This window comes from Callospermophilus lateralis, chromosome 1 (genome assembly GCF_048772815.1).
Source record: "Callospermophilus lateralis isolate mCalLat2 chromosome 1, mCalLat2.hap1, whole genome shotgun sequence".
Classification (NCBI taxonomy): Eukaryota; Metazoa; Chordata; class Mammalia; order Rodentia; family Sciuridae; genus Callospermophilus; species Callospermophilus lateralis.
Genome location: NC_135305.1, coordinates 78,159,404 through 78,175,429, shown reverse-complemented (window position 1 = coordinate 78,175,429; position 16,026 = coordinate 78,159,404). Strand labels below are relative to the sequence as shown.

General features: G+C 36.6%; 1 protein-coding gene across 1 annotated transcript in view; it reads right to left on the bottom strand.

The window, feature by feature from the left end:
* Positions 1 to 16,026, bottom strand: part of Abcb5 (ATP binding cassette subfamily B member 5) — a 153,454-nt gene that overhangs the window by 68,961 nt on the left and 68,467 nt on the right. The window contains exons 13-15 of the mRNA XM_077109974.1: positions 14,735 to 14,860; positions 13,097 to 13,300; positions 10,435 to 10,605 (exon numbers count right to left, since the gene is read on the bottom strand). Coding sequence (XP_076966089.1) covers positions 10,435 to 10,605; positions 13,097 to 13,300; positions 14,735 to 14,860 — 501 coding nt within the window. The remainder of the gene's footprint in view (positions 1 to 10,434; positions 10,606 to 13,096; positions 13,301 to 14,734; positions 14,861 to 16,026) is intronic.

Here is a 16,026-nt window from a genome sequence, read left to right as displayed (position 1 = left end):
TAAAAAAATAAATTATTGATGGATTCTACAACACAAATGAGTCTCAAAAACATTTGGCTGAGTGAAAGAAACCAGGCAGAATAGAATACATACTGTACGACTATATTTCTATAAAATTCTAGAGAATCCAAACTAATCTTTTGTGAGGGTAAGCAAATCACTGGTTGCCAAATGTCAGAAGAGGGTGGGGGAGGGTCGAGATGGAGTGGTTACACAAACATCTAAAAAACATGGCTGACAATCTTGATCTTGCTGATGGTTTCACAGGTGTGCATATGTGTCTCTTTTCAATTGTATGTTTTAACATGCAGTTAAGTGTAGGTTAATTAAACAACAACAACAAAAAATGCTGTTAAGAAAAAAACGTCAAGCAAAATAATATATTGTATACAGAACACCAATTGGTCATTTTTTTATGTCCAGCAGAAATCCTGAACGGTGCTGAGACATTTTAATGAATGCTCTGCAGACATAATGATCAAGTGGATTAGGACAACTCTGATGTAGGGTTATCTGTAGGAGGGTTTCTTTTTCTTAACTTCATGAAGGTTTGACAATAAACACATTAAAATATTATTAATTAGCACTTACTTATTAGCATATTCAAGTTTCTTTCGCAATTTTATGCAACATACATCTTCAGCAGAGAATTATAGTGACTACCAAAAATTTACTTTATCCTTTATTTTTTATATTGCCAAACATAGAGAAATTTTATTAAATGAATTAGTAGCTGAGGGTATTTGGGGAAACTGTTTTTATTATTTGCCTTTTGTTTTTGTCTGTCTCTCATTTAATTTTATGTGGTAATTCTAAGCTTGCTAATGCAGAAGCATCTTTATAAATGATAGAACAAAATTTGGTAAAAATGCAACTAGTTTTTTTAAAATAAAAGTTTTATTTTAGAATAGTTTTATATTTGCAGAAAAGTTGCAAAGATACTATAGATAGCTTCCATGTACCCTGCAAATATATCATCCCCTTGTGCTAATAAATAATGCATTTGCCACAAATAATGAAGCAGTACGGGTATATCATTACTATCTGAACCTCATGCTTATGTGAAGTCCTCTAGTATGTTTTATCCAGTATCCTTCTTCGGTTCTAGGATCCCCAAAGAATGTCATGTTTCACTGAGTCATATTGTCTCCTAAGCCTCCTCTTGGCTGTGGCAGTTTCTCAGATCTCCCTACTTTTTGAGGAACATAATATTTTCAAGGAATACTAGTCAGATGTTTTGTACAATGTCTCAATTTAGTCTGTATGACGTACTTACTTTTTAAACATAAGACATATTACCTATACTAAGCTCATTTTTCTTCTTGAACTTCAAGTATGAATTCTATTCTGGGTCTTGGGGACTCTGGGACTAGCCTGTAACCTTTTAAAGGGGAATGTAAGCATGATATTGTTGAGCAGGTATGCATTAGAAAGGTGACCACAATAGAGGTGAAAAGAGGTGTCGTGGCTGCTGGCCTAAGCCTCTCTCATTTTCTCAGTTACATTCCCTTGGGGTAACAAATATTCTTTTTCTACAAGCAGATATCAGACTTTATTGATGAAAGTATATGAGATTACACACACACACACACAAATCTCATTGATTTTACAATACTATCAAATATTTCTAAAATCAAGTGAATGTGTATGGAATTTAGTTTAAAAATATAAAAGGGAACATACAACACAACATACTCTAAGGATGCTGACAGACTGTTTTAAGATCAAATAGTTAAGAGGCTGCACGTAGAAAAGGTCTGAGAATTGTATACACACATTGCTTCGCAGAATCAGAATCACAAGGTTTCAGGATGGAAATGTAGAGTATAATAGAGTTTCCTTCCTTGCAGAGGGTCCATGTGACAGGTATTTTAATACACATCTCTTCTCATTTGTCTTTACCTTTTAGCATTCCATAGGAAGCAGGTTTACCTATTTTGCAAAAGTGAACGATTGTATGTGACACCTGAAAACAGAGGATGGGGGAAACCATTGAAGTTCTGATTTGATACCATTAGAGCTCCAGCAGGCTGCAATGATCATCTGCTTTTGCCCATGTGTATTATTCTGACTCTGCCAGGCTCCTGGTTTAAACTATAAATGGTTGACTAACGTCGGTGTTTTGTTATAATTTAATTTATTATAACATCTGTATATATCAAACAAATCACAGAAATAGCTAACAATTTTAAAGGGACAAAATGACACATCAAAGGCTTATAAGTATGGACCTACAAGTATTGTAGTATAAAATGCACCAGAAAAAACACATCTCTCCTCTATCATCAATGTTACCTAAAACTGAAATATTAGTCACAGTGAAGAATAAAAAGAATTCAACAATAATTTCAGACTTAAACATAGGAGAGATTATGGCATTCAAGGCCACCCGAAAAACTGATCAAGAAAATCTGAGCTGATACTTTGTTTTTTAGCCAGAACTTCAGTAAAGACAGGTGAGGTAATGTGACTTATTCTTCTGTTTTTCTACATGCTTCAAAGAAGGTGTGATAGATTTTTCAATGTCTTTGTTGCTACTACAATTTTGAAAGAGTTTTCTAGTGTCTCCTCTTCTACTTCACTGATTACACAAAGCCAGAAGCCAAACAATTAGGTATTTGGCCAAACGAAGGTCAACAGGAGGGTAGGCTTCTACCTTACACTTTGCCAACTTTGTTCAGATGACTTCAAAATTCCACACCCAGCCATAAATCACCAGGTAATTGGCTTGGACTTTGGAATAGAAGGTGCTTTAAAACATCCCTCACAGAATTGCTGGAAGAGATAAAGGATCTGAGGATAATAGTTGGTGAGAACCAGTGGTGGTCACCAACCCTGACCAAAGGTGGGTAACAGGAAAAGAAAGAATAATCCAGAACCTCCTGCCTTTCAGAAGGCCTGCTTTTACTCGACTCCTGGGTGAAATAGCAGCCCTACCGTACTCTGATAAAGCCCATAAACAGAGATTTCTGGTGTCCTGGTGGCAAGTGTGGTGGGGGAAACCTGTGAGAACGCAAGTTCCTCTCACTGGCTCCTGGGAGGTTGCCTCCCCTCCTGGGGCCCATCTGTGACACTCCGTCCGTGATATGGTCCTGGAGTCTTAACATTTTCTTTTTATGCTTCAAAATCTTTTTGCCAAATGAAAGTTAATGTGGGAACTTGATTTTTTTTTAAAAGCAGCCACACAGTTGGGTTATAGCTTTGTTTGAGCTGCCAGTGGAGTTGGGAGAAGCCCCGCCTGCTTGTCTTCCTCATTTCCCTACCTTCTCTCCTCTTTGAGAGGCCCTGGAAACCACCCTAGTGTCCTGGTGCTCAGAGAATACAGTCTGAAACATCTCACTACTCTTACATTTTCCTCTCCTTATAGACGATCAAATTTTAACTGACCATCTCTTAGAAGAAGGTCATTAGGGTAGTTAAAAGGAAAACCCAGGCTTTTTGATTTCTTAACTACCTCCCTGGGATGTTGAAAGCCAACTGGGTTAGTATTCTGGGTCAACACTGGTTCCAGGGCTCAACAATGTGTGATTGCTGTCAAGCCATATCACCTGTCTGAGAATGCTTTCTCCTTTGTCAAAAGAAAGACAAAGAGCAAAGTATTGGCACTCAGAAGCCATATTTAATAAGTGACTCACCTCCTTCTGGACCCCTTCCTTTCTACTTGAAGGAATGTACTTAGGTGAATATCTGTGTGCTCAGCTTAAGGCCTCTTAGCTAAAAAATGTTAAGAATCATTGTTCTTATCTAATTAGGAATATGGAATAATATTCGATAGTGAAATGCTTTTTTTTTATAGCCTAGAATCTCTTCATTCTTCTAAATAAGTTAACAAACACGTTAACAACTGGAGATAATGTAAGACTACTTATTGACTTTTAGTACTTTATTAAAAATGCCTAATTTAAGTATTTGTTGAAAATTTAAAGCAACAACAACAAAAATTATGAAGTAAATGGCAGGCCAGAAGGGAAAAATGCTACAATAATAAATTGTCTTTCTTGCAAAAGGAAAGGATGCTATACATGTAGCCCAGAAGGCTGAACAATACAGATATCTCATTTGGTAACAATTAGTAAATCAATATATCATATAGGTATTTTCTTTATTTGTTGGGGAGGGCGGAGTTTAGGAATAAGTTAAATACATGGAAGTTCCTAAGATACTTATCCATACAATGGAAAAACATTCTTTTTTAAATACTTAAAAGCCTTTCTGAAAGACTTTTAAGACTTTGAAATGTTTTGCGAAGTAGGAGTGATTTAAATTCATTTATGAAAGAGAAATACACTAGTTACATATACAATAGGACCAAAATAAACAACTTTCAGGGACAAAGTAAGGCTATTATAAACTCATAAAGGAGCTTCAGTTTGGATTATGGTTTGAAGCATGGGTTTCTCTTTCTTGGATCTTTCTGAACTTGAGAGGTCAAATTCCTCTGTTTCACTATTCTTTTATTTTTTAGTTTTTTTTTTTTAGTTTTAGGTGGACACAGTATCTTTATTTTTTATTTTTATGTGGTGCTGAGGATCGAACCCAGTGACTCATGCATGCTAGTTGAGCACTCTACTGCTGAGCCACAACCCCAGCCTCTATTTTTTAGTTTTTAAAAATTATTCTTTTATACTCAGGTCTAGATTACTATTCTTTTGGGGGTAAAATATACATTTCATAAAATTTATAACTTTGTTTTAAAAGTTCAATTTCATGCACAAGTATGTTCATTATTGTGCAACCATCACTACTATCCCATAATTGAATCATCATTCCATAATTGAAACTATTACTGTACCCTTTAAACAGTAACTCCCAATGTTTCTTTCTCTTCCACCCCTGGTAACCATTGGTCTACTTCTGTCTCTGTTAATCTAACTATTTTAGGTCTTCATATGAGTGACATCATGCAATGTTCTTTTGTCTCTGGCGTATTTTGCTTAATGTAATGTCTTCAGTGGGCATGATTGTTGTAGCATGTATCAGTTTTCATTCCTTTTGAAGACTGGTGCTATTCTAGTGTATGTCTCTACCATGTTTTGTTTATCATCTGTTGATAGACATTAGGGTTGTTCTTATCTTTTAGCTGTTGTGAATGATGCTACTGTGAACACAATTTCTTTGAGATCCTGCTTTCAATTACTTGTGGCATATGCCCAGATGTGGAATTGCTGTATCATATGGTAATTCTGTTTTTATAGGAAGCCTAATATGGATTCCGTCTTGACTCTGATGTCTAACAGATGTGTAAACTTGAGGCAAGGTAGTATGGTGGTTACATGAATGAGGTAGAAGCCCACTGTCTAGGGTCTGACTTTGGCTTCAGTACTGCCCAGCTGGGAATTAACCTCTTGCTTCCTCAGAGTGTGCTCTGTTAAATAGGAGAATAAATATCTCCAGAGTTCTTATGCACTCTATTATCTTTGTTATGTCTAAAATAATGACCCATGAATGGCTTCAGGGTTTCTCTGAATCTCTCATTATTACAAATAAATCTTGTACATGTGTATGTATACATTTTTGCTAAAGAATTACACTATTTTATTTTTTCCTTTTTATTTATTTATTTTATTTTTTAAAGAGAGAGGTGAGAGAGAGAGAGAGAGACAGAAAGAGAGAATTTTTAACATTTATTTTTTAGTTTTTGGCGGACACAACATCTTTGTTTGTATGTGGTGCTGAGGATCGAACCGGGCCGCACGCATGCCAGGCGAGCGCGCTACCGCTTGAGCCACATCCGCAGCCCTTTTTCCTTTTTAAATGCAACTCTTTGTGGAACTTGATTTATCAAAGCGGAGAACTACTACCCTAAAAGAAGCAAGTGGCTTAATGTTTAACATCAAGCCTTACAAATGTGAGCTTGATTAAGCAGGCTTCCAAAATGTCCCATGAGGTTTTTAGCGTGAGGTATTTTGTGTGTTACCTTTGCTCTTCTGGCTAAGTTCCAGTCAAGAAAACCCCCTTGCAGAAATCCCTTTTCTGTTTCCAATTATTGAAGTGTTGCTATTAATGACTAAAAATAAATTTTAAAACCTTCCAATTCCATATATAAATACAGAGTGAGATATTTAGCTGATGCAGACCAGACACACCTGTGAGTGAGTGTGTGTGTGTGTGTGTGTGTGTGGTGTGTATGGGTAAAAATGACTCTGGCCTCACTTTGACTTTCGTTAACTACTTCTTGGAGCTTAATTTAATAAAATAGGCCACAGCCTAATGCAATTCCCATATTTTTCAGCTCTCTAAGTAGTACCCATATAATGTTAGAGGGCTTGGAGGAAGACCAATAGGTTGTACCATAGATGCACATGTACAGAGATGTGTACATGGTGCCCATGAGGATGTGCAGAGATGTCCCTGAGGATGGCAACAAAGCAACTTTGTCTATTCGAATAATAAAACTGGTGAAATCCCTCCCCTCATAATTAGCAAACTGTCTTTTTTAGAGGTTCTCCACTGATTTGAAAGCTGAACATTCCTTAATAATAACCATTCCTTAGATTTATATACTGCATTTAACATTTCAAAGGGGTTTCCTAGGCTTTTTTAATCACGAGAGCAATGTGACTTCCCCAGGGAACTGCAAATGCTCACTGCTATGCCACCAACCTAGGAGTCGGGGTAAGGGATGGCTTGGAAGCCTGAGCATGTCAGGTCCAAACTAATCACAGAGCATAGCTCTTTCCCTATGGCATAAATCCTTATCTACCAGTCCTAGATCTTTCCTTGAACAAGATTAACCATGTAAAACTAGTTTTCATTATTCCTAAATCAAGAAGTCCAGAAAAGAGCACTTCAGGTCTCAAAATTATCCTGTATCACATTTGTCCATAATCCATTCAACTAGTATTTCTTAGCTGTCTGTTAAGTGCCTGGTCTTGCTCCACTGCTGGGGGTAGGGGTGCTGAAGTCAATCAGGCAAAGCCTTTGCCACCAAAGAGTTTACATTCCAGAGGAGAGACCGTAACCAAATAACAGAGTGTGTCAGCCAATGAAAACATGGCATGTTTAAGGAGCAGCCAAAGTGAGGGAGGGTGAAGGGAAGTAGGGTTCCAGAAGGACACAACTCCACAGAGTGTTGTAGTTTAATATAAGGAATTTGGCTTTTACTTAGAGTGAATTGAGGAGCCACTGGAGCATTCCAGTAGAAGTGTGACATCATCAAATGTACAAGGTAACAGCAATACAAGGCTGCAGTGCAGGGACCAGACTAAAGAGAGGCTAAAGCCAGGAGTTTGCTACTGTAATAATCTTCAAGCTCACCTTAGTGTTAGGAAATTACTCATTTTATTTTCATAGCCATTGATGAGTTTCACTGGTTCTAGAACTTCAGGTAAATGGAAGGTACTGGGGTAATGAGGAGACTGGGATGGGAGGCTATGTGAGGCTGTGGAGGAAGGTGCTGTAGCCTTCACTTGGGAGAAGGGATGAATTTCACTGTATTTGCTTTCTTGTTTGGTGGCTTGGATGGCATTTCAAGCTGCAAAATTCTGCTACCTGTTGTGAGCTCTGCTGAATCAGTAGCAGCGCTCTTAGATAAGCAGAAATGAGATCTGCTGGATGCCTTGTCCTTTCTAGGCAGAGACGTCTCCAAGGAGGAGACTCTACAACCTCCACAGCAGCAGGTGGAGAGGATGCTGGTGGTGCTAGAGCTTTGATCTCTGTGCCTGCACTTGAGCTCTCCCCTCAGCCACGAGCCATTTTCCACTAAATTGGAGTATATAATCAATCCAATTCCAAATGCTGCCTTTTATCCCATTGCTTATCCTTGCCCCTTGCCCCCCGACACACACAAAAAGAAAGTCCTACATAAAATAGTTCTATACCCATCACTACAGCACTGATTTAATATCCCACTTGAAGAAATGAAAAAACAATACAGTAAATACTTTTTTAAACATGAATCACACTCTTCCATAATTCTGCCACCTGCAGTAATATTCCACATAAAGAAATTTTGGTCAAAAACAGGCTGAATATATGATGGTGGTCCCTTAAGGTTATAAAGGAGCTGAAAAATTCTCGTCGCCAAGTGATCTTGCTGCCATTGTAATGTCACAGTGCAAAGTGTTACTCATGTGTTCTTTTGTTACGCTGGAGTTAACATGTCTACTAGACTGCCAGTTGTACCAAAGCAAAGCTCACACAGGTATACACAACATATAAAAAGTGATAATGAGTGATTGATTGTTACTGGTTTATGAGTTAACCTAACTCTTTTTAATCATTATTTGAAAGGGTACTTTTCTACTTATAGAAAAAAAGTTAACTATTAAACTGTCAGATAGTTCCTTCAAGAAGGATTCTGGAAGAAGCCATTATGGGAGATGGCAGCTCCATTTGTTGCTGCCTCTGAAGACCTCCAGGGTGAGTGTGCAGGTGGAAGACAGTGACATTGGGAATCTTGATCTCATGGAGGCCTCGGTCAACATGTGTGTTTGTGTCTTAGTTCTGAACAAAAAAATTAAAAAATTTTTAAAATGAAAAACAGCTTATACAATAAGGATATCAAGATAAAATATTTTTGTACAGCTGTGCCCTGTGTTTGTGTTTTTAAGCTGCCTGTTATTACCAGAGTAGAAAGTTAAAAAAATTCAAGCTTATAAAGTGGAAGCTACAGTAAGCTCTTGTTAATTTATTGTTTAAGAAAGGTTTTAAATATAAATGTAGTGAAGCCTAGGTTCATAGTGTTCATAACATCTCCAGCAGTGTGCAGTAGTGTCCTGGGCCTTCTAATTCACTCCCTGCTCACTCTCAGGCTCACCCAGAGCAACATCACCCACTGTAACCTTCATTTATGGTAAGTGCCCTTACAGGTGTACCATTTAATTTTTTTATATCATTGCTTTTACTGTACTTTTCTATGTTTAGATATACATTTTGTTACAATGGCCACAATTTTCAGCACAGTTATGTTGTACATGTTCATAGCCAAGAGGCAACATACTATATCAGGTGGGTAGCAGGTTATACTAACTATACTCTCTATGATGCTCTCACAAGGATGAAATCACCTAATGTCACATTTCTTAGAACATATACCCATTGTTAAGCAATTCTTGACTGTTTACATATACGTTGCCTTCATGTTTGTTCACAGGTACATACATCTATTTTATGTAATTGGAATCACAGTTTACAAATGGTTTGCATCATTCTTTCTCTTAGGACAGAGATTTTACTTCAGCCACTAAAAAAAGAATATTTATTAATTTATCATGTTGTCAAGCAACCATTTGTTTTAAAAGTCTGAACTTGTTTTCATTGCCTGAAGTGATTAACAGATGAAAAGAAAATGGGTACAACATTTAATCTCAAAACTATTGGAGCATCTATTTCATTTTAAAATATCTTATGTAAATTAAGAGACAGGTATGTTAAGTGTAATTATTCTTTAGTACATTCAAGCCCTGATTATTCAAACATCACTGGTATTAAAAACAATTTATCAAATAGAAATCCCCGTCCTAGTTATTAAGTATAAATAAATGAATAAAGCTTCAGCCTGGCCCTTATTGCTTTTCTACCAAGATGTCCTCAACTGGCAAAGTGTCTGCAATAAACATGGATTTCCATATCATATAAGCAACGTGTGGACTGTCATCATGGTAGGAAAAGGAGGGAAAAACCCTCTAACCTCATTGGTGAGTAAATAATAGTAACTAATAGATTTTTTAATAAGCAGTAGGCATTCTGGCTGCCATTTCTTAACCCATAAAGTCAGTATTGAAAAAGAAGCCTGCAATATTCTTAGAGAAAAACACTTAATACATTTCCAAGTAAGTGCAAAATAGAATGTGCCATCAGCCTTCTGAGGGATCTGAAGACCATGATTTAAAGGAGCATTTGGCCACTCAGAGATTTTTCAACTGCCCTCCAGCTGCAGTGTAATTTGGTGCAGCACCACGGCTGCACTGAGGCTTTCAGTTTGTGCATCTGTGGTGAGCCAGAGGTCAGTGTGCTGTGTGAGGGCTGGGACTGCTGGAGGAGAGTGGGTCAAGGTCAGTGCTTTTTACTCCTTGTGAAATTGTACTAATCGTGTTAATCCAGGGCTGTTCTAAAGAAGAAAAGTGGTCAAAGCAGAGAATCCCACTGGTGTGTATGGATTGTTGTGACTGATGGTGGTATGGGAGTGACTATAGGGAATTGCAAAGCACATACTCATTAGAATGGAGGGATTAATGGGATCATGGCATATCAGCCTGTGTGTGTGTATGCGTGTGTGTGTGTGTGTGTGTGTGTGTATGTAAGTATACATCCGTGTGTGTATGTATACTTAGCAACACCTGTAGCATTTACTTCTCCCTCCAAATCATACCTTGCATCCAAATCTTAAGAAGATCTCTGAATTTAGTAATCCACCATAGATGTGCACTTTCTTGTATTTAAGATCAACAGTGATCCAGGAATATGAAATAAGCAATGCTTCTGTTCACTTACTTTCTCCAGTGCAGCTTGAACAATCGATTCACTTTCTGTATCCAGGGCAGATGTAGCCTCATCTAAGATCAGAATTTTAGGGTTTCGAACTAAAGCTCGAGCAATCGCAATTCTCTGTTTCTGTCCTCCACTCATCTGGGCTCCTTTTTCTCCTACCAATGTGTTAAATTTCTATGAAATAGACATAAAAAAAAAAAAAAAGCACAGAAGTAGAAGGCAGAATAACTTTAGAATAGGAAATGACAGACACAATTGTGTTTTAATACCGGGTTAAGCACACTTTGGGCTGGCTGATTTCAACCTTTGATTTTTTTCCTTGTAAAAACAAACAACAATAAAAAAGGTGGAGTCTGGTGCAAAGAGGATAAGAAATAATCAGGACTAAAACAGATTAGAACACATGACAAACATGGGCTTTTGAAAAATTAATAATTGGAACTAATTTTCAAATTTCTTTTACACTTTCTTAGAATGCTTTAAAATCTTTAAAAGAATCATTGTAATGCACATATGTAAGTATCATTTGAAATGCTTATGAGCAACTTGATGTTATTCTCAATTTTCTTTCTGGATATTATGAAAAAGAGTATAAAAAAAGATTTTTGCAAAAGCCAACTTTTCCCTAAAACTTTTCTCAATCTTGGGAGACTTTTTCTGTCTTTTAAAATATTTTATTCTTGGTAATTGCATCTTTAACAAAGAAGATACTGTTACATATTTATGGTTAGATAAACCTGTAGAACCAATAAAGCAGTGTTGATAATCTTCTGTTGTTGATGTCCCTGATGCAAAGTTTATTTTTTCAAGGATACAAAGTTAAGGATTCTTTCTAAACCTTTAATTTCTAGAGGCTTCATATGTTTTTTTTAATATAAACTTTATCATAGAAAAGTTTATACACAATAAAATGCACTTACTTTAAGGATACAGGTCTATGAATTTTGACAAATGAGTACACCCATGTTACCACCACCTCAATAAAGAGATAAAACACAGCTGTTATCTGGAAAGTTTTCTCATGCTCCATTTCTCTCCAGTCTAAGACCTGCCTCAGGAGTACTGATTGGAGTTTTTTTGTTTGTTTGTTTTGTAGTGCTGGGGATTGAACCCAGAGCCTTGTGCATATGAGGCAAGCACTCTACCAACTGAGCTATATCCCCCAGCCCTGACCTGATTGTATTTTTATCACTATAAATCAATTTTACTGATTCTAGAACTTCCTATTAGTGGACTCATACAGTATATACTCTGTGGGAGCTGGCTTCCTGTTTCTAGAAAAATGTTTTGGAGATTCATTTATGATCTGTTAAAAGTTTGCTTCCATTTACTGAGTAGTGTTCCACTCAATGTGAATCTACTTTGGATTGCTGGATTTAGTAAGACCAAATGAAAACATGCAAAATAATCTCACAGAGCTCAGTTAAATCTGAACTTCAGAAAAACAACTAATTTTATTTTCAACCTAAGTGTGTCCTATATATTGTATGGTACATACTTATACTAAAAAAAAAAAAAAAAAAAAAAAAAAAAAAAGTTGTTTTTCTGAAGTTCAGACTTCACTTAGAATACTGTATTTCATTTGGAAACAGTTTGTTTAGACATTCAGCTGCTTGTTTCCAATTTTTGACTATTACAAATAAAGTTACTATGAATATTCATATAAAAGATATTTTTGTGGTTATGCTTTCATTTCTTTTGGAAAAATACTTATAAGAGGGTAAGAGGCAATTATTGGCATAATGCAATTTTTTATTTAAAAATCCAAAGAAAATTATTAAGACCCATTGAGTGTGGTTTGTAAAATAGGTCCATTAAAAGGAAATTTTTCCTATGTGATTTCCAGAACAATGAAATTTTATACATATTTTAATTTCAAATATCATTCTTTTATATTTCACAGGGTGCTCCACACAGCAAAAGGTAAAACTGATAAACTAAAACTTTAGGTGTGGTTTGTAAAATAGGTCCATTAAAAGGAAATTTTTCCTATGTGATTTCCAGAACAATGAAATTTTATACATATTTTAATTTCAAATATCATTCTTTTATATTTCACAGGGTGCTCCACACAGCAAAAGGTAAAACTGATAAACTAAAACTTTAGGTAATGTAAATAAAAGATTTATAACTCTGACAACTATAAATATCCACTGGGATCAGATATATTCTATTAGCAAAAATTTTAAATTTGTTATATATATATTTATAAGCATGATTTCACATTTCTTATTCCACATTAGCTTCCTGTGCTTTTGAAAGTGACCAGTCTCCCCTCTCCCCTGACAGAACCAACCTGAACGTGGTGTGTGCGACAGTCCCTGTCTTAGCCACAAGATGGCCTCACAAATCAACATTTTCACAGATACATATTTTTCTCAGTTTGAGCTGATGATTTTTGTTTCATTCTTCTTTGCTATAATTTAACACATTTTCGTCTCTTTTTTCCTTCCATTTTCAGTGAGAACCAATAAGAACTAAATATGACTCTCCTAAAACTGGTCATCCTGTGATACATTTCTTCCTTGTGTCATACCAAGCACTTTTCTCTATAGATATTTCATTACCACACTTCACTATTTTTTGGAAGTTATGGTTTCATATCTTATTCAGGAGTCCTGCAGTGCTGTCACCCACCCTGAGGACACAGGCAATGCATACTTACATTAGGAAACTCCATGATGAAGTCATAAGCATTTGCTTCCTTTGCTGCTTTCTCAATCTCTTTGTCAGTTACGCCGTCTCGTCCATACCTAATATTGTTCCCAATGGTGGTTCCAAACAGCACAGGCTCCTGGCTGACCACTCCGATGTGCTCTCGGTAATGCCGCACATTTAGGGCTCTGAGGTCATTATCATCCACCGTGATCTGCAGTCCAAAGATTGAGCCATGTTATGTCACCTTGGGCAGTATTGGTTTTTAGTTTTTCCTCCTAGTGTGAAATACAAACTGAGAAGTACTGTATTTTAGGAATCAAAGATTATAACTAAATTTTGATGAAATATTTATGACATACATATTTTCAATAGACTTTATTTTTTTCCTGGTTGATGGGAACCAAAAAAACTTCAAAAAACTGGCTTAAAATCTTGCCAAGCTACTTGGATATTTTTATTCTAAAATTCACAAATTAGGTATTAATTTTTTTTCTTTTTTTAAATATCTATTTTTTAGTTTTAGGTGGACACAATATCTTTATTTTATTTTTATGTGGTGCTGAGAATCGAACCCAGTGCCTCATGCATGCTAGGCAAGCACGCTACCACTTGAGCCACATCCCCAGCCCCCAAATTAGGTATTAATAACATACATACTCTGGCTGCCACTGATGTTATTAAAAGTAGACTCTGGTAATGGACAACCCAGTTTTGTTGTTTTAAGACTGATGAGACTTTTCTTTTAGGAAATAGTATTCTTTACTTCTCTTTAATGTCTCACTTAACCATAAAATACAAACATGTCTTCTATTCACTGCTATAAACAACAGTAAATGAACCCTGTCTTCCCCACACATGCTTGCATTACCCCACATATTCCAGTGACAGAAGCCCAGGTATGGGATCATATCTTTGTTTCTCACCAACCTGGTGCTCTGTCCACAAGTGGATATTCTCTGCATCTGCACTATACATGAATGCTCTCCTAGTAATCTGTTTAGTAAATAGTATCATAGACACATGGATTGAAGACACTGCAAAGACTAAGAAGTAAAATTAAAGTAAAATCAGGCTCCAGTATAATAGATTTTCTTTTAAAAATAACAATTGAAAGTTTGAATAGAAGCATGAAGAATTACTCATTTGGGATTATTATAGTCTCATTCTCTGAGCCATTTATAAGGGTGAGAAAGTTAAGTGCAACATTACAGGTATAGAAAGCAAAGAAAGTGAGGATGTCTATGGACATCATTCTTCTGTGATGAAATTCTTGATAAGTTCTGGGCACTACAAACTGCTCTGTTATGTTTCTCTAAAACATCTATTCACTTAACATATTACATAATTTACATATTTTACTATCTGTGTCCAGTCATTAGAACGCAAACTCTCTGAAAGCAGAGAATCTTATCTGTTTTGTTCCTGAAGGAATTTCTTAGAGCCTAGAACAATGCCTGACACATAGCAGGCACTAAATAAATATTTGTGGAATGAATAAATACACAGAAGGAAAACAGCATGGCCTCTCTCTCAGTTCTCTGGTTGAAAACTGAAAGCTGACATTGCTGTCAGCTGTGTGTGCTGGTGGCACTTTCCTGTCCTGTCACATGAACTGTGGGTGGTTCTCTTAGAAACCTGAACTTACAAAGCCATCACCAGGATCATATAACCTCTGCAGAAGCCGAACTGCTGTACTCTTCCCACTGCCGCTGGGGCCAACCAAGGCTACTGTCTCTCCAGACTTAATTTTGAGATTCAGGCCTTTCAGAATCTATTGGAACATATGGGAGAAAATCATAAGGTTAAAAAAGCTAGAATATAATGTACTTGCTTTCAGAAATTTAATGTGTAATTATGAACAGAAAGCAAATTATTCTATGGCACTTAAAAACAAATTTAGACCTTATGTTTGTTTCATGTGCATGTATAATAATAATCCACACAGTTTTGGAAAATAAAAGAATTTCTCATTATCTCTCTATATAAAGAGATCTAAGTTAAGAGTACTCATAGGATATCAACGACCACAACAAACTGTTCCCATAGTGAGCTAAAATATTTTATATGAAGTTCATGACTACCCAGTTAGTAAAAATTTTAATATGCAATAAGTCAACGAAATCTTGCCAGATACCTTTTTAAATTTGCTAAGGAAGTTCTTCCTTAGAATATACTTAATATTATTGTAAAGCATATTCCATAGAACAACTGGCAAGGCTCCTCAGCAACTCCCACAAATGAGATTTCACCATTAGAAACTGTCCCTCTCTGGTGATGGGTCACAGGTGGACATTTTAACAGGGGGCAGCATTTAAATTTTTTTCTCAATGACTGGGGTTTACTCCCAGTATTGCTTTTTTTTTTTCCTTTTTTCTTTTTAGTTGTAGATGGACCCAATATCTTTATTTATTTACTTTTATGTGGTGCTGAGGATCGAACCCAGTACCTCATATTGCGAGGTGAATGCTTTATCACCGAGTGCAGCCCCAGCCCCAAGCTTCCAGTGTTTAGTGTCCCAGAGACCCACAATGTGAGAGCAGCCTCACAATTATAACCCTCTCCAAATGACAGTGGCAATCATGTTGAGTAGCCCTCACCTACCTATGCTTGCAAATTATAATATATTCAGCCCAAATAATGGGATTTTTTTCTTAGACTCTATTGCTGATTTCATCATTTGTAAAGAAATGTGTGTGTGTGTGTGTGTACATGTAAAGTGCAGGGAAGTTATTGGAGGCTCAACTGCTAATACTGCAAAAGCCTGGGTAAGGGAGAAACGGAAGGTACCAGAGGTGCATAGTGTCCCAAGTTAGAAATTGTAAGGTTAAAGTGAGTTACTATGCTGGTGGGGGGTGGGGTGGGGAGGGGTTTGATGTCCAGGGACCACCAGTAGGTGGCACCATCAACCCAAGGCATTCTGGTGTACTCCCAAATCCG